The sequence below is a fragment of the Eublepharis macularius genome, chromosome 2, assembly GCF_028583425.1.
Source record: "Eublepharis macularius isolate TG4126 chromosome 2, MPM_Emac_v1.0, whole genome shotgun sequence".
Taxonomy (NCBI): domain Eukaryota; kingdom Metazoa; phylum Chordata; class Lepidosauria; order Squamata; family Eublepharidae; genus Eublepharis; species Eublepharis macularius.
In genome coordinates this window covers 20110663-20130470 of record NC_072791.1, presented here as the reverse complement: position 1 = coordinate 20130470, position 19808 = coordinate 20110663, and the positions used below count along the sequence as shown (strand labels likewise).

General features: G+C 44.0%; 1 protein-coding gene across 1 annotated transcript in view; it reads left to right on the top strand.

Moving 5' to 3' along the window:
- KIF26A (kinesin family member 26A) overlaps window positions 1–19417 on the top strand; it is a 119986-nt gene extending 100569 nt beyond the window's left edge. Inside the window, exons 9-14 of the mRNA XM_054972732.1 lie at window positions 174–336; window positions 2408–5750; window positions 12177–12367; window positions 12863–12883; window positions 13786–13936; window positions 16969–19417. Of these exons, the coding sequence (XP_054828707.1) occupies window positions 174–336; window positions 2408–5750; window positions 12177–12367; window positions 12863–12883; window positions 13786–13936; window positions 16969–17147 (4048 nt within the window). The 3' untranslated portion in view covers window positions 17148–19417. The remainder of the gene's footprint in view (window positions 1–173; window positions 337–2407; window positions 5751–12176; window positions 12368–12862; window positions 12884–13785; window positions 13937–16968) is intronic.
- Window positions 19418–19808: the final 391 nt, after the last annotated feature.

Sequence of the window (19808 nt, the reverse complement as noted above, 5' to 3'; positions counted from 1 at the left end):
TGGCCCTATTTTTTTAGTTTTGGGGGGGAGAGAATATAATCTGATAAAGATTGCTTTTTTGCTTTGAAAGTTCAAGCTCAGATTTGAGCCTTTGCTCGAAAGGAAACGGTGTGCATCTGAAAGCACAAAGAAAGAACTCAACCCATTGTTTTTGCCTGTGTTCTGCTCCATAGGGACAGCAAGCTGACCATGCTGCTGAGGGAATCTCTTGGGAACATCAACTGCCGAACAACGATGATAGCTCATATCTCCGATTCACCGGCCAATCACGCAGAGAGCCTCAGTACAATTCAGCTTGCCTCACGCATTCACAGAATGAGGAAGAAAAAATCCAAGGTTCGTGCAGAAGAGCAATAAAACAGTATTTAACTTCAAAAGAGTTCTTTTTGTCCCTTGCAAAGGAAAATGGAATCCTTAGACTGTAAGAGCCAAGCTACAAGTGGTGAATTACACGAGGAGGGGCACATGAAGGGAGTCGCAATGTTAGCTGGGAAGCTGAGTTTTAAAAGAGATCAGAAGGCCTTGTGAATTTCCCCTCTCTACAGAGTCAGGGAGATGGCTGCTCAGAAGGTTTGTTTATTTCTTCTTTGCCTCTTAAAAGGGGAAGTGCAACTGACAGAGCCTTCTGGAGGCAAAGAGGAAATTAACAAACCCTCAGAGGAGTGATCTTTGCTGGCTCTGTAGAGAGGGGAAATTGTCAAAGCCTTCCAATCTCTTTTAAAACTCAGCTTTCCGGCTAACATTGCGACTCCCTTCACGTGCTCCTCCTCGTGTGATTTGTCTCTTGTAGCTTGGCTCTAAGTTGTAGGCTCAGAAACAGTGACTGGTGCTTTAATCCTTTTGGGTGTGGAGGCGGTATGTGGACAGCGGCATCTCCAGTGCCGATGAAGTCCGTTAACCCTTCCATCTCTCTTGCCTGCTGTGGGCCAAAATAAGAAATGTGGCTTCATAAGTCAAGAGAAAGGTCATCTGAATGTCTGCTGCATTGCTGGGACAGGAGATACCACTGCGGCACTCTGTCCCTGTGTTCTGTAGTTGTATACCACAGAAGTTGCTTCGAGGTCAGAAGCTGGTAGGCAGAACTTACTTGGAAGGTGCTGGTTGGCATGGCCAAAAATTTGAAGCAGGTGTGTTTGGTGCTTTAACTCAGTGAGACCAGATTCCCTTTTGGTTCCCTCTGTAATATTGAATTCTACTCCTCAGCAGGGCTTTTTTCCAGCTGGAACGCAGTGGAACGGAGTTCCGGAACCTCATGAAAATGGTCACATGGCTGGAGGCCCCGCCCCCTGATCTCCAGACAGAGGGGAGTTTAGATTGACCTCTGCGCCTCTCAGCAGCACAGAAGGCAATCTAAACTCCCCTCTGTCTGGAGATCAGGGGGCAGGGCCACCAGCCATGTGACCATTTTCTCCGAGGGCAACCCACTGAGTTCCACCACCTCTTTTCCCAGAAAAAAAGTCCTGCTCCTCAGCATTGTTTATTTGCACGCTGAAGTCGCCGCAGTGACAAGAATATAACAATTAGAAATTGTTGCAGAAATTACAAGGGTTTTTTTTTGTAGAAATAACAAGTTTCTATTGCTATGAAATGGCCTCTGGGGTTGTTTGTTTTTTGCTCCAAGTTGCAGCTGTGATTTTTGAAAGAACAGCAAGGAATGGAGTCCAAGTCTGATTGCTCCCTGTCCACCTGTGTTTCTAATATGTGTCTGTGCAGTCTCTTGTAGGATCCTAGAATACTTGAATTGCAGCAGGGGCACCATGTGATCTCGGAGAATATCTCAGCCTAGAGGATCCATGGTGCAGAATGACAGCTGCTCTGTGTGTGTGTGTGTGTTTTTAACATATCTCAAGGTCTGCCATGTATCTTGAGGTCATTTATGGCACTCACAGAAATGGAATTGAGCTTGGTGCACCAGATTTTTGGGGGGTCGGAATGTGGGCTGGATTCAAGATTCTGCACATGCCATAGCAGTCACTCAACTACTGCCAGTGCAGTTGGGTGCTGGATGACCATCCAATGACAAAGTGGTTGTATGAATTGTCCTTAGATTTCCAAACATGCTTGGGTTATGCAGGGGCTACATGATCCTTTGCTGCCCTTAGTCGTCTTGTTTTGCCGTTTGGACTAGCTGGGCTCTTTGCGTACATCACGCTTGCCCCTTGGCTTGAAGGGTAAGCCAAACCTACTGAACACTTCTTTTTACTGCTCCCTAGTCTTGTCCCAAAGGAAAGGTAGTCACCCTAGTTCTGTATTCATCTTCCAGAAGTTTCCCACGAACATTTTTACTTAGAATTGTTTCTGGTATATTACAAAAATTAGTGTATTGAGCAATTTGGATTAACCTTTCCTCTTATTAATGTATTTAATGATTTAACAATGCATTTTAATTTTTTTTTACAATTAACAGTATGCCTCAAGCTCGTCTGGAGGAGAAAGTTCGTGCGAAGAGGGCCACATACGAAAGCCACACCTGAGACCATTTCATCCAAGGACCATCGCCCTTGACCCTGACATTCCTGCACTGAACTTATCCAGTGAGCCTGATTATTCCTCGAGCAGCGAACAATCCTGCGATACCGTCATCTATGTTGGTCCCAACGGGACAGCTCTGTCAGACCGGGAACTGACGGATAACGAAGGCCCTCCGGAGTTTGTTCCCATAATCCCTTCCCTGAACAAGAAAAGAAACAAAGATAATTTTGTTCTGGCTAAAAGCTCAGACAAGGACCATTTCAAGTGCAACACATTTGCAGAATTGCAGGAGAGGCTGGAATGCATTGACGGAAGCGAGGAGCCCGTCAAATTTCCTTGTGGGGAGACTCCAGCTGTACCTTGCGGCAACACGGTTCTAGGAAGCACAGAAAACGGACAGTCCAAATCGAAACCGTCTTCTCCCTCTGGAGCATTTAAAAAAGGAGCTTTGCAGGATCCAGGGCCTCCTAAGAAAGGGCATAATGTTTACTTCCAGCGCAATGGTGGTTGCACAGAGAAAAAAGCCGTTCCTTTGAAAACAGAGCACACCAAACAGCAAACCATGCTAGAAGGCAACAGAGTGGATTTGGATGGGGAAAAAGAGACAGTGACAGATTCCTATCAGTTGCCAACATGTACTGCTTTTATGAATCAAGAGCAAAACCAAGCTGTCGCTGAACCAGTTGTAAAAGAGAAATCTTCGTACGTGAAAAGGCCTTTACCCAGCCCCGCACCTCCACCCCCGCAGCAGTCACAGTCTCTGTTGAACGCCAAGCAGACGTATCAGCCGTATGATCACAGCAACGCGATCCGAACGCCACCGGTGGGAATGAGTAAGCAAGCGGCTAGCAAATGCGAGTCCAGCCTTGAAGGAAGCACATTTTCAGCAAGCAGCAGTAACATGGAGCACCAAGGCGATGGTATAGAAGTACATAGATTCCGGTCCTCCTTCCGGGGGAAGTGCTTTGACCGGGATATCCTGACGACAACGGTGACATTGCAGCAGCCCGTGGAGCTCAACGGAGAGGACGAGCTCGTCTTTACCGTGGTGGAAGAACTTTCCATCAGCGGTATCTTGGATAATGGAAGGCCTGCCAGCATCATCAGCTTTAACAGTGACTGCTCTTTACAAGCCCTAGCGTCTGGCTCTAGGCCAGTTAGCATCATTAGCAGTATAAATGATGAGTTTGATGCCTATACGTCCCAAGCCAGTGCCTCTGGTGTCAACATTGACATTGTGGTGCCCTTTGCTGAGAATACATTCTCGAGCTGCAGCAGGCGCTCCTCCATCAGCTCGTGGTTAAGCGAAGTCAGTATCTGTACAATTGGGAGTGACGGAGGCCAGTCGGGGGACAGTTTCCTCGCCCAGTCTTATGGCTGTGACAAGTCTGAGGAACCTTTTGAGTTGTGTTGTCCTAACGGTCCTGTTCTTTTGAAAGCCACCCTGAACGACAGTGGGTTTTGCTTTTCGGAGCTGGAAAGCGAGAGCACAAATTCAAGCAAAACATCTTCAGGTGCGAACAGAAGCCCTCAAAACCCTGACATTACCAAAGCATCTCCAACAGAAAGTGCTCTTTGTGTTACCAATCAGCTAGCAAAAGCGAAGCCTTCTACTTTGCAAAGTACACCAGTGATTGAAACCATACACTCCAGTCTTCCCCGGAGAACAAAAACTACCTCATCTTCAACCCACAACAATGCCACCCTCGGTTATAAGGAACTGCAAAAGCCACATGTGATGTTTGAAGATCCTTGGTTGGTTCGTACAGACAATCACTTGGAAACAAAAAATGCAGAACCTTTGCTTTCTCCAAATTCTCATATGTTGAGCCCTGAGAAACATGCGGCAAAATCTGGCCAACAGTTCGGTAGTTCCACTAGGCCAACGAAATCCCAGACCATGCTCGCATGTTCTCAGAGGGTCGTAGATGGTTGTGAAATGGCCTCTAAGTCTTCCAGCGGAGCAGCTAAAAAGTCCGAAGGCATCACAAAGATGCCACAGCTCAAAAGAGGAGCCACCACATTGGGTGTGGTTCCCGTTTCACGTGGCAATGGTGCAGCATCTGAAGGCACGAACAGGGGAAGCTCTGAATCTGGTTTTGCCACCAGTAGCCTGAAAAAGAAGAACGCACAAAAATCGAGTATGTTACCCAGGCCAAGCGGGACAATACCTCCAGCACCTCCTGTCCGTAAATCAAGCCTTGAGCAGAAAAATGGTGGGATACCAAATGGCGGCGGGAAAGCTACAGGACTGGACTGTGTTCGGGCCACTCTAGGAAGAGCTGAGGATGAGGGTGATTTGCAGGGCAGACTTGGGTTGTGTGCTTCCGAAAGCACCAGTAGCAAATGCAGCCTCAAGGGAGACCACTCTTTGCCAAAAGCAACATCAAGTTTGAAGGCAAAGACATCGAAAAGTGAAACCGTCCATCGTTACGGGAGCCACATGTCCCTTGAAAGGTGTGATAGCTTGACATCTGTTGGATCCAAGGTCACTCTGACGAAGGAAAACTGCAACGGTAGCATTAGTAACAGCAGAACTGGTCGATTGGTCCCAAGGCTGGGAGTTCCCTCTGCCCCTTCTGGTGTTACGTCACCTCCATCATATACCTCACCTTTACCCTGTAAAAATAATCAGGCCAAAAGCGGAGTGAGCCAGAAGGCTTCAGCCAGTGGGAATAAGAACCGCAGCCTTTCAGCCAGTGGGTCAAAATCCTTGAGCTCCTCGGTGAAATCTTTAGCTCAGTCTGTTGGGAAGACATCGAGCATTCCTCTGAGTGGGAAAACAACCCCACGGTCTGTGCAGGGTGCCAGCAGCAAACCAGGACGGGGAACGATTATGGGAACCAAGCAAGCCATTCGGGCTGCCAACAGCCGCGTTAACGAGCTGGCATCCGGCAGTTCAGTCAAGATGGGCCGTTTTCGAGGTTCCACCGATTCCGATAGCGGCAACGACAGTGGAATTAACCTAAGCGACGAGAAATCACAGGTCTTGGCATTGCCGTCGCCGTACAGCAAGATTACTGCCCCGCGGAGGCCCCAGCGATACAGCAGTGGGCACGGGAGTGATAACAGCAGCGTCCTAAGTGGGGAGCTACCACCAGCCATGGGTAGGACGGCTCTTTTTTACCACAGTGGTGGCAGCAGTGGCTATGAAAGCATGATCCGCGACAGTGAAGCCACTGGCAGCGCATCCTCGGCACATGATTCCATGAGTGAAAGCGGGATATCTTCACCAGGTCGCATGAGAAGTGTGAAATCTCCAAAGAAAAGATCTACAGGTAACACCCCCCCCCAATAATGCATTAAATTCCTTAGAATTGAATGATGCTCCAATAGATCTGTTGATGTCCCAGGGCCTGGAACCATGCATAGCCAAACGGCCTTGTAGTCTACTGTATAATGATAACACACTTTGTAAACCAGTCCGAGTGGGCGTTAAGTTGTCTAGAAGGGCAGTATATAAACCAAATATTATAGTAGTTGTGATGATGATGATGGTGATGATGATGATCCAATGTGTGTCCAATGTGTGTTAGCTATTGATGGATTATTCAGGGCCACTTACTACTTCACGCGACAGACATCATTGTTTCTTCTGACTGCCCCACACTGCTCCAGAAGTATTCGATCCCGTGGCGGGGCTGGTGTGAACCCCAGTACTGGCCCATCATCAAGGGAATCATAGGAAAGCAACCATTAGCCCCCGTGCTGCTCCCCAAACACAATTAGTAGCAGAGTGAATGGGTGCTCACATGGTGCGTGCTCAGCAGTGCGTGATGTAGACGACTCCTGCATGGATGGAAAAGCTGCTCTAAGGTTCTTGGGCTTAAGACCAGTCTTTAGTGCAACTTTCCTTATAAAGTTAATGAACTTGATCCTATCCAGAAGGAAATCCCATTGATTGATTTCTGACCCTAACCCCTCATTACCAGCAACTTTCTTAACCACCTTCCCTAACCCCAATCAAGATTGTGTCAGCCCCTGTAAATTAAAAAAAGAGCCATGAAATTCATCATTTTAAAAATACACGTTTAAAAAATCCCTTTCACTTGCTATGTTTATCATTGTAATTGCAGAGCAGAAATCTAGTGGGCCCTTTTGATTGACAGATTCACCAAGTGAAAATTAAAGCGAGAGAAAAGAGTTTGGTTAAAAAAAAAAATCCCAGTGCACTAAACTTTGTGATTAATGCTGCTAATTAACTACAGACCTAAGGCTTTCATTAGTTTTACAGCGTATTTAGAAAAACAATTGAAATTAGAAATAGATTGGAGATACACTGGTTTAATCAGTTCTGAGCCGCTTCCTTTCATATCTGCATTTATTCCCTCCAACATTTGATAGAAGTGATATAAGGGTTTTATGTAATTTGGTAGAGAGCATGCCAGATTAAAGAGCAGACCTCTTCGATGGAGTATAGAAGCATGACTTGTATTTCTCAGGTTTAGAACATCCACGTAACTCAGAATAGGAGCCTGATTTATTCACATTTTTCTCCTTAAATGGTCTGCACTTAAACTTTTTAAAAACGAGTATCATTGGTTGTTAGGTTAATATAAACATTACAGAAATATTGTTATTTGCAAAATCAGCATATGTTTCCATTAAGAGAGTTGCGGTTGCCATCCAATGGCTCCCTGTCCCTTCATTTTCCATTCCCGAAATCTGATTTGAGTAGTCTGTTCCAGAATAAATATCTTTGTTTGCCTCAAGATGCGAGTTTGGGGGCAGTTTAAGTGCTCTGGCATTAGACAGTACAGGAAGTGTGTGCTTCTTCAAAATTAAAGAGTCAGTCTCTAGACAGCAGTGATGGGGAGTGTGGAAATCAAGGCATCCATTCAGCTAAAAAACATGTAATTTTTAATTGTTGGAATGGAAAAAAACCGAAATGATTTGCATGCAGTCCTTTTGTGCGAGCAAGAGAATGCACATAGAAGGAAACTAATGGAAAGGTTGTTCTGGTCATAATGGACACATCAGGGCTCCTCTATAGGAGTGATTGCCAAGTCAGGCCAAAACCCATAATTCCAGGGGGAATTATCTGAGAGCATGGTGCTGGAAGGACACTTCAACTGACCTGCACGAGTGTCCAGCTTTTCATTTGTGTGTGTGTGTGCCAACTATGGTCAAGAATCATAGACCATGGAATCCTAGAATCATGAGTTGGAAGGGATCTTTAGGGTCATCTAGTCCAACTCCCTGCACAATGCAGGAAATTCACAACTCTCCCCCCCCCCCCCGCACACCCTCAGTGACCCCTTCTCCATGCCCTGAAGATGGCAAGACACCATCAGGATCCCTGGCCAAAGTGATCTTCAGATAGTCATTTGTTGGCTATCCCACCTCTTAGGCTGGCCTATCTGGCATTGACCAGAGCCTGGGCCTCCTCCGTTGTGGCTCCTGCTCTGGAATGGAGTCCCCTGTGAGGTCAGGGGACTCTCCTTCCTTGCAGATCTTCAAGAGGCGCTGCAAGGCTTGCTTGTTTGCTGGGGCTTTTGAGGGGGTAAGGATGGCGGGCGTCTTTTAAGAGAGGAGGAAGAGAGACATGGGCTCTATTATGTTATTTTGGTTTTAATTGGAAACATTTTTAACTATCGTAAGCTGCCTTGAACCACATGGAAAGCCAGGGTTATAAATATTTTAATAAATAAATAAATAAAAACAGATCAGTACTCATCATCATCATTGTAACAACATTCTACTTATATACTGCCCTTTAGGACAACTTAATGCCCACTCAAAGTGTGTTATTATTCTCAGAACAATCACCCTGTGAGGTGGGTGGAACTGAGAGAGTTCTGAGAAGCTGGGACTGACCCCAGGTCACCCAGCTGGCTTCAAGTGGAGGAGCAGGGAATCAAACCCGGTTCTCCAGATTAACCACTACATCAAACATGTGATGTTAGCAAGCTCGTATAATATCTCTCTGGGCTGTGGATCTCCAATGAGCTAACATTGCAAGCCTACTGGGTGAAGTCCCAGATTAAATGAGACTCTGAGCAGGTACCAAGTCATATCAGCGAGTTCTTTTGCCACTATCCCATCTAAAGCCAGACTGACATTTGGGAAAATGCAAAAGCAGAAGTGATGCATGCAGGGCTCATTTCGAGGGGCAACGCACAGGAACGCAGTTCCGACAGTTCCCCAAAGAGGTCACATGACACGTGGCCCCGCCCACCTGACTCTCGGCCATTTTGGGCCTGTTTTGGCCTGGATTGGGGCTGAAATGGCCTGGATCGGACCTCTGATGGGTGATGGATCACTCTCCCGCTCATCAGTGGCCGATCCTGACCATTTTGGGCCCCTTTTCGGCCATTTTCAGCCCCTTTTTGCCATTTTGGGCCCAATTTCGGCCCTGAATGGCCAGGATTAGATCCAAAACAGCCAGGATAGGTGATGTCAGGGGGTGTGGCATATGCAAATCAGTTATACTAATGACACATTCCCAGTGATGTCAAGGGGTGTGGCATATGCTAATGAGTTATGCTAATGAATTCCTCCAGCTCTTTTTCTACAAAATGACCCCTGGAGGCACGCATAGCTATCACTTTTGACCAAGGAACGGAGGCTGAATCCTTGGTATCCTCATTCGGGTGGAAGCAACCCAATAAACTCAGTGTGACTGATTTCTTTTTGCATAAACATGTAGAAGTCTGGATTTCAGTGAGGTACAGACATGTATACAGATGTGCATTATTTTGGAATGGCGCCAAGCCACTCTGGGCCCCCAGGTTTGGGCAGGGCACATATTGAACTAATAAATACTTCCTGTCCCAGGTAACGAATTTGCTTCGCTCTGAGTCAAGTCACTCTAAGGACCCGGTCTGGCCTCCTTCCTCTGCGCGTCACCCTCTTAAGTCTCTCCTGCAAATCAATATTAACAGCTGTGTAAAGTTGCACACATATTGAGACGGTATTACTGGCTGATAGATTTGTGCTTGGTTTTGCCCGAGGAAATGCTTTATAAGGTCTTTTTGAAGATGACGAACGGTTTCTTTTTCTTTCCATTTGGAATTCTCCTCTGTTACTACATTACAGCATAACCTTTTGGAGTGCTAACCACTTTGACACTCCCTAATATGTTCAGAAGTTGTTTTGGGGTTTCGCTCAGGGTTAAAAAAAAAGTGGGGGGGGAAGCAGCTGATGTTCAAACTACATATTGTATTTCCTTCATGACTGTTTTAAAACACTGTTCCCCCCCTCCAAAATGTAGCTGCTTTTTTGAGGGGCAAAGGGAGACGGACTCTTTAACCCTCTTCTTCCCCATCATTTTCCTCCTGAAAAGCACCACTTGCACTTTGCTTTGTACCCCTGCTGGGAGGAAAAAAAATATAAGTACTCATAAATTTTCTCTAGCAGCTCAAAAGTGCCTTTTTTTCAGTAGGAAAACCAGCAGGAGAGAAATAGAGTTAAAAAGCCCCTGTGTGCCATTCTCCCCTGCAAAAAAAGCAGCCCTGGCAGCTGCAGTGTTAGAAGGGGGGGAAAGTTTTTTGAAGTTTTTACTGAAGAAAATATATCTTGTAGTTTGGGCCTAGGTGAAAGACATGGATATATATATATATATATATATATATATATAGTTAAGAACAGTTCCCTTGCTCTGAACCCCGAGGCTTGGAACCTATGCATGACTTGTGTGTGAGCTACATAGACTCTGATACGAAGCACGATTCCCCATCCACTAAAAGGTCTGTTTGCTCAAGATCAATGATTTTTCAGTGAGAACCTTGGCAAATGGAATTTTTAGTGGAAAAGGAACCGCGCTCCATGGCAGAGACTAGCTTATTCTGAACTTGTGTCCAGGATCCAGGATTTTGGATCATTCAGTGAAATTGAGGGACAATGCACACGTGACAAAGTTCTCATGTTCCCCACATGTCGGACTCAGGTGTGTTCTGGGAATTCCATAGTCAGAACTTAATTCTGAGGCTTAAGCACCTCCCCATCTGCTGAGATCCTGATCTGAAGCATGCCCACACGTTCCCAGGAGTTACATTCTGAGCACACAGATGTGTATGAGCCATGCGGATTTTGTAGTATGAATTGGCATCCATTGACTGTCAATAGGTTCAGGACAAATAAAAGTACTGTTCTACACAGCACACAATGTTCCAAGTAGTACTGATGGCTTTTAGCTTAGATGGCGTTCCAAGGGATGAAACAAATTCATAAGAGACAAAAATGTACCTGTTCCAAGGGAATATTTCTCAGATGGATGAGATTCTGGAGGCAGCTGTCTTTTTTGCAACACTGGAAGAGGGATGTTATTGGGTTTACCCATTTCCTTTGTCTGTAACCAGAGTGGATATATTTGGGATACATGGACTGTTTGGTGTTTGAATTGTTGTTATTGTTAACTGTTATTATTATATTGAGCCTCCAAAAAAGCTGACTTGGTATAAAGCAGGTTCAAGGGTGGGGGGGCTGGGGCTGGGGTTTGTGGGATTTGGGCGTTTAAAGGGCCCTGCCGCTTTGGATCCCCCCTTGCCGCCTGCCAGCTGATAGTTTAAAGGGCCCTGCCACTTGCAAGCCCCAGGGAAATGGCCATTTAAACTGCCCTTTAATATGAACGAAATGAACCAGTAGACCAGTTCGTGGAAGTTCGTGAAAACCAGCTTCCATGAACCACTGGTTTACGAATCACGAACCAGGCTGGTTCGTGGGTTTTTTTGGTTCATATTCAGGTTCGTGCCCATCTCTAGTTTCGAACCCAAGTCCCAGTGCGATACTCGACAGCTCATTGACTCTACCACCATTCCACTCTCCCAACTTTCTAGCCAAGTGTGACCAGAATCAGGACCTAGGATGGGGCTCAGCAGATAGGAACAGGCTGGGGTCACCAGAGGTGGGTTCAGGTTTGCCACTACAGAAGCATATATTATCCATAAGAATGAATTGGAGCCGTTCACTGATAGGAGAGGAAGAACTATATTGCTGTAAATGGAGAGGAATGTAGACTCCACTACTATTGCTATAAGTATCATCTTTCTGGGTAGTTCCTGTGTTGTTTAATGTATCACTCGTGGAATTTGCTTATGCTCCGTTTCAACACTCTTAAATCTTTAAACCTTTCTTTTCATTCTTTCTTTTTCTTTAAATCGTGCAAATTGCATGTATATACCCCATTACATATATATTGAAATGTCATAACACTGATTTACTGATTCACACCATGTAATCTGCCTTGATTCTCAGTGAAAAAGGCGAACTATAAATGTCGTAAATAAAATAAAATAAATATAATTGGGACACCAGTGGGATGGAGTTTAGTTACCTCTGGTGACCCCTGGTTACCGGGGTCAGAAGTACTTTTTGTGGATGTGGTCCTGATGACATGTCGGGAATTATCTTGCTTGCTCCAATGGTAAATTTAAAAAAAAAATTGTTTACTTCATTTATACACCATCTGTCTCTTCATTGGAGAACCAAAGCAGCTTACATCATTCTCTTTACAACAACCCTGTGAGGTAGGTTTGGCTGAGTGGCTGAGAGCGTGTGACTTGCCCACAGTCATCCAGCAAGCTTCCATGGCAGAGTAGGGGTTTGAACTTGACTCTCCTAGGTCCTAGTCCAATGCTCTAACCACTACACCACACTGGCTCTCCTGTGTCAGTAGCTGCATGTAAACATCATCTGGTCTGGATAGTTTATGGTGCTGCATGGTGAAGGACACCCAAGAAATCATTTTTTGGGTTACATTTCAGGTTTCCAACGCCGTCGCCTCATCCCAGCCCCCCTGCCTGATTCTGCATCTCTGGGGAAAAAGCAGAGTGTCACCGGCCAGTGGGTTGATCTTCCACCTTTGCCAGGCACTTTGAAAGAGCCATTTGAAATTAAAGTTTATGAGATTGATGATGTGGAACGATTACAGCGGCACAGACAAGAGGAAACTGAGGTCAGCACATATTTTACTTCAGCGCAGGACAATTTGAATTGCACAATGTACAAGGCCAGATCGCTGCTCAGATGCTGGTCTCGCAGTTTTAGGAGGAGAAGGAGATGCAATTAAAACCTCTATGGCTATCGATTTTTACCATTCATATGTTGGGGTACCTTCCCCGTAGAAAATAATTGCTGCCTGCCATTAATTATGTTGATCGTAGCTGGTGGAGTGAATGGAGAAGATCAGTTACTACATTACGAGAAGGCTTTATTATCATTGCTTGCCTGATGAAACTTTATGGGCCTTCTTCTCTAAAGGATCATTAACTCTTTATGTAAATGGCATAAAGTGCCCCGCTTAGAATTTGGTTGAATTCAAGATGTGTGAGTATAATTTACTTACAATTGGCTAAACAGTCCATCTAGTTCCGACATAGTGAATGGAATACAAGTCAGCGTTTTGCAAGTTTTTTTTTAACCTTGTTTTTCCTTTTATTTTTGCCAACAGCCTTTCCAGGATGTTGAAAAGGTAAGTCATGGCTTTGGATATTTCTCACTGAATAATGTTCCTCATTATAGATACAGGTTATATATCAGGCAGTGAACATGGGAAGGAGTGAATTCGTATGGGAGGAGCTTTGGACAGGAGGCAGAGTGCAAACTTGGAAAAGCATTTGTGGGGAGGAGCTTCAGGCAGGAGGCGATTTCAAAGGGGAGGGAGCATTTGCAGGGGGAGGAGCAGCATGGGTAGTTCGAGCTGGGAGGCGTTAGCAGGGGGAGAATAGCAAAATGCAGGGCACATTGCAGGGGGAAAACTGTACGTGGGTACAAGCTGGAGGGACCTCTGCTAAAGGACCTCTCTGTAATTGCATCCCTGGCCACTTCTCTCCAGCCAGTCTTCAAGACTGGATTTCTGAATCAAGTGGATAAAATCATCTGGGTAGAAGAATTACTTAAAAAAACTGGATGGGGAGTAAGGAATAAATATCTTCCACCTGCAGCTTCTCAACTGAAAATGCCCACTCCATTCCTACTTTGCACATCAGAGGCAAACACAGGGTTGGGAAGCATCTAGTTCTACCCACTGGATTGCAATTTTAGTTTCTTTTATTGAATGATTGCACTGGGGGAGAAAACAATTTCTGTACACACAATTGTCATTTAAGAGTAGTACATTAACTCAGAAGATGGCAATAAAAGCCTTAAGTGCCTACAGCCTGTCACTTTTATTAGATTAGTATCTATGAAAGTCCACTTCCAGCAGGGGTAGCGGGCGGGAGAGAACGCATCCATTGTTTAATGTTACACTGCCCGTGTTGCACATCTGTAGTTAAAGTTGAATTATATGTGTGGGTTGGGGGGGGGAGGTAAAAGTAGGCACGTGGTCAATGATAGTTACAGCGGGATTTTTTTTTTTTGGTCTTCCCAAAGGGCCTGATCTATTTTAATACCAAGTTGAAAATCCTGGAGAGGCGCCATCAGCGGATTAGAGAAGTGAAAGCGAAGCACGAGCTCTTGAGAGACGAGTTGGAGGAAACGAAATGCAGGTTGATGTTGGATCCGAACAAGTGGAAAGGAGAGTGTACGTGTTGCTCGAGTTGGATCACAGCAAAGGGCCCCCTGATTCAAAGAAAGTTAGCAGGGCCACAAAAGAGAAGGGAGAATTACGGGCACAAAATTCCAGGGGCTTAGCTCACTTTAGAGGTCCAAGGAACTGTGAAAGGGACTGCTGGATGAAGTTTTAGCACTGCACATCCGTTCTAATCATTTATCTTCTTTGGTGGGGGAGGGCTGTGGGTCCATGGTGGCTCTCAGCAACCCTGAATGTGTTTGGGAGTAAAATAATCCAGTTACCTAGAAGCCACTGATGCCTCAATGACCAAGCCTAGTAATTGACTCGGAGGTTGCAGGGGAGAAGTAGAAGCAAACCATTGCTCCTCTCCCCTTTTTGCAGTTCTCCTTTGGGTTAACTGTGCCCCATTCCACTTCTCTTCCAATTTTTATCCCTGTTGTCACTTCTACGATTTTAAAGAGAGTCTGTGATTTTGTGTATTTTTCCAAATGCCTACCTTAAGCAACTTTGCCGTTGGGAACGGAGCAAAACTTGTTAAGTGTCCACTTATGACCACATCAGGAAGAGCTTCTAACTTTCTCCCCCTTTCAATGTGAAGGAAACCCTTTTGACTGGCGTAGCCCCTTACTTGGGATAGGTGAGACTCTTTCCACCATTAATGTCAGGGCCAAAGACATGATAAAGTTTTGGTTCCCAAGTCTCATATTTTCAGGTAGAGCTAGCATACAGCAAAATAGGAGTGTTCTGCTGCAAAGGCTGTCAGCAGAGGGTCTGGGCAAATACTTTGCTAGCATCAAAGATACGTTCAAGCATGTTTTGGGTTATTTAGTACCTTTCTAATGGTCTGTCTGGAAACTGGTGCCACTCAAGATCTTCCTCTTTGATCTCCATTCCACTATTGAAAGTACTTCCCACTTCTCTTTTGATGATTACTGCTCCCCCATGAGCTCATTGTGACTCAGAGCAATCAACATTTACTTTGCTGTACAACCACTTGGTGCTTTTTTATATAGATAATTTTGAACTGAAAGTGGTCCTGTGCAGTACTATCAACTGAAGGCTGCTACTGAAAACAGCATCCCAGCGTCTCCTCTTCCGACGATGAGAGCCATTTAGATTTGTCTTTATGCCATCATCCTATGATATGATATAGAGCAAGGACAAGGGTGCCATGGCGTATTTCTGGTCTACTATTACAGACCAACATGGCCGCCCACCTGAAACTATCTTCATGGCCTATTTGTGTGCCTAAACATTACCTGGATCATCCAGGCTAGCCCGATCTCGTCAGAGCTCGGAACCTAAGCAGGGTCAGCCCTGGTTAGTACATGGATGAGACACCATCAAGGAACTCCAGAGTCATTACTAGAGATGGGCACAAACTGAAATACAAACCAACAGTTTGTCATGAATTAGGCTGTTTTTTGGTTTGCGAAGCAGCAGTTTGTCGGAGGCATTTCTGACAACCCACAACGAACTGCGGTTATTTTAAGCCTGGTTCATTTGGTTCGGTTTTTTGGTTTGTTACTGCAGACAGCCTGGCACCGATCAATCAGTTTCCTAGGCAACTGGGGGGATGGGCTTCGTGGTTTATAAAATGTGACGAATGACAACGAACCACCATTTTCCCAGTTCGTGCCCATCTCTAGTTGCTGCACAGAGACAGGCAATGGCAACCCACCTCTGTTCGTCTCTTGCGTTCAGAACTCTGTGGGGTCACCATAAGTCAACTACAACTTGATAGCACTTCACACACACAAATATTACTCGGGTAGGTGAGGGGAGAACTCAACATAGGGATGTTGATCTCAATAGTAAACCTATGTTGACCGTACCATATAGGTCTGTCTTAAAGTCAATGTAAGTTAGTTCTTTATCCCTGCTGTGCATTGTTGGCTGAAAGACTTAATGGTGCAACGCTAAACCAGAGTTACACTTAAGAAGACTTAAAAGGTTTTAACTCTATTTAGGTTTGCTTTGTAACTGTGCTGGACATTACTGAGGCAGGGATGTTTTACTTGCGGTTCCTCCATCCTACAGATCTAAGTAGTTGTGGCAAGGCTAAGAGCCACTGCCACCATCCCGCCCTCATAGTTTCTTCTACCCAGCAAATTGGGCAAATCTAGCTCCCCACCCTCAGCCTGGTGTTGCTGCCCACCAATATCCAGGCAATATCGCCCAGTACTGATGGGAACCCAGAAAATGTGGCAATGCACTGACATAATAGAATATCTATCTGATTATTTGCTTTCCATTGCTGCCAAGACATTCAGGACAAATAACAGGGCATTACGACAAATAACAAAGTAAGGTTTTGTTTGCAATTGAGAGGTTTTTCCCTAGATAGATGAGATTTTTTTGTCACTTTTTAAAAACAAAAACAAGCCTTTAGCAAAAGCCAGAACCCACTGATGAATTGGTTCAGCAACAACAGACACTGAGATACCGGAGCCCTTCCCTCTGTAGCTTCCTGCCCATCCTTATGTTATGACACAACTCCATCAGTTTGGTGAGAGCCAGTTTGGTGTAGTGGTTAAGAGCAGCAGGACTCTAATCTGGAGAACCGAGTTTGGTTCCCCACTCCTCCGCTTGAAGCCAGCTGGGTGACCTTGGGTCAGTCACAGCTCTCTCAGAGCTCTCTCAGCCCCACTCACCTCACAGGGTGTTTTGTTGTGGGGATAATAATAACACACTTTGTAAACTTCTCTGAGTGGGCATTAAGTTGTCCTGATGGATGGTATGTAAACCAAATGTTATTAACTTATTATCATTCTGGGCCTGCAGCTGAGTTTGGAATCATCAAGTTAACTGGGGGAATTTGGTTGTCTGTTACCTGCAAGCTCCTGACAAGTTTTGTAACAGGTCATCTGGAGTTGTACTTGAGGCTGGTATGATTCAGTTCTTGCTCTTCAACCACTGTACCCTGGTCTTCTCCTCAAATGGCGGCTATAATCTTATGGATCAGCAGTCTTTTGACTTCACATCAACAATTCACTGTTTTGATACTGACCAGTGTGTCTTTTTATCTTCTCCTGCTACAGTTGAGGTTGACCCTGATCTTGACAAGGAGTCACAGGATTATCTGGAGGCACTGGAACTAGTGACTGATGAATTGGAGCAATGTGTGAACCTGTGCAAGTCGCACGTCATGATAGTCACCTGCTTTGACATCGGAGTAATCTCTGATGCCCAGGAGGGTGCCCGAGAAGTTGAAGTTTGAAGGTTGTCTGCAAAGGAACTTGAGAAGGTGAAGGCAAACTTTCAAAAGAAGTGGGAAGGGGAGGAATAGGTGTATTGGAAAGCAGAGGTGAGAACGGGAAGATTTAACGCGACAAAGAATGTTGTCGAAGCCTGAAAATTGTCGAGAAATTGGAATGTTCTAAACCTTTACGGTGCCTCAGCAACCTATGAATTGTACAAAGATCAACCTGATTTCTCATATAAGAAAAAAACCCACAAAATCTACTAAGAACCAACTCTTATTCAAAAAGCGGAAGTGCCTTTAAAGTTCATTTGTGACTTGTTTGTTTTTTTTATTTTGTACTTGTTGCTAGAATTGAAACCAGCAAACTTAAACAGACCATAAAATGTATTCCTATCAAATATTTTATACTGTATAGTGTAATTTATGACTATATGTAAAAAAAAACCCAACGAAATTGTAGCAAAAGCAATAAGTAAATTATGTTTTCATACCTGAATTTGCCTCCTTGTTTCACGGAAAAGCTGGTTTATGTAGCAGAACAAAAAAAAATTGTATTATAATTGGTTTTTCATGGTTTAGGATTTGAGATATTTTTATGAACATTTATCTATTGGAAAGGTGTATTATGAAATTTCAGAACGATTGGTTTGTATTCAGTTTTTGTACTCTTCCTTTTTCAGATCACGATAAACATGTTTGTTTTCCATGTTTTATATATAAAATATTAGGGCTGCGACATTTTGTCGATTAATCGGTTAGGTTGATCGATTGAAAACCTTTTGATTAATTAAAAAGGTGCCTCCTGATTAAACAGACATCAGATTTTTAAAGTGCTTAAAATTATTTTTTAATACACACGTCTACCAAAAACCCTGGATGGTAGGTGTCATCTGAGAAGAGGCAATCCCCCCCCCCCACTGGCCTCTTCTAAGATGGTATCTGGTATGACTCATGCATGCAAAATTTAGAACAAAGGAATGTTTTTTTCTCCAGAAATATAGTTGGTATTTGTATGCAGTTTTAATCTATTAATTGATTAATCAACTAGAACTCATAGAATCAACTTCTTTAATCAGGTAACAGTCCTAATAAGTGTATCAACTTCTTCCACAGGCCACATTCCTAAAACTGCTTACTTCACAGTGGCCAAATAGAAGTCAAGGGAGGGGATTACTCCAGAAGTAAGCAATGAGAGCCTTGGTAACTAAAGATCAAATTATACATGACACACAAATGTTTTTATTCAAACTCTAATGAAAGTTTCTTCAAGTCAAAGGTAGCTTGGTAGTATATTTTTCAGTGGAGAAGGTATGGAGAGAGTGTGTTTAATTTTTCTCCCACCTACTACTGTACAACGCATACCACCCAAGCTGCTTCTCCCCCAACAGATTCCTAACATGTATGTATCTTCAAACCTATCTGTGGAATGGCTGTGTGTGGAGCGGAAGCTGCTCGAAGAGTAGTTTTAGCGAAAAATCACCTGGTAGATATTTACCGAAAATTCCACCCATGACTGAAAGAAACCGCTATCAGGATTTTAATACACATATTTGTGTATACTTTGGCTTTGTTCTCATTAATTAACCTCATTCATCACTGACCCCCTTTTCTAAATCTCCTTAACCCAGAGGATGGCCTCATAAAGTCCTCTCACTGTATCCCTCCCAGTAAGGTTTTCCTTTAGAAAATCCCTACCCTCAAATGATCACCCTGTTACCACACAGTAGCTGCATGGCCAGGAGCAGGGAATCTTTGTTGGGTTGGATCTGGCCTATGGGACTTATTGCTGACACCTGCCTTAACGTAACCTGAAGAAGTCTGTAAACAACACTGTGGCTTTTTTTCCCTTTCTGAGTGCAGGAACTAAGAAAGTACACATATTACCAAAATCACAAGGAAGTGGGGTAAAAAAAAAACTTTTTTTTTTTTAGTAAATATTAAGTTAGGTCCATATTTTTGTATAGTTTTGACAATAAATATAGCATTTGCATTTTATGAACTTTGAAAGACAAATATATCTTTTTACAGTTTTTTCTAAGGAAGGCAAACTCTCAGGATCGTTTCTATACATGCTGCATGAATTTTGTGCTTTTTTTGAAGGAAACCACTTTTCAGGTGGAGATAAAATTGTTGCCAAACAAGAATAACTTTTGAAAAGGTTTGATAGTGTATGTAATAATTGCATTTCATAATGAACCATATTTTCTGATCATCTTACTTTGTACGGGGTTGGTTTTCCCCCCAAAAATTCTTTGTATAAATGTATACTATAACAGCTTGCTTCAGCTTTTCCATGTGAATAAAAAGATACATCTATTGTTATTATTTCTCCTGATTCTCAATACGAACCAGTTCAGTTCTTTTCTGTACTAGGAATGGGTATTGGGACACTGGTACTTTTCTCATAGCATAGAACTATCGTATCTGTACTCCAGCATGCTGAAGCTGGTTAAAACCAAGATTTTCTGGAGAAATGGGCAGGAAGTCCCACTTGTCACTTCATGATTTTGACCTAGATGCCAATCTGAAGCATACATTTTAGCAAAGCTGTTGGAATTTCAAGAAAAGTTGAAAGAACACCGGTTACGTTAGCATAACTTTTCAGGAAGATTTTATTTACTGCATTTATACCCTGCCTATGTCCCCAATCGGGACCCAAAATGTCTAACTACAATC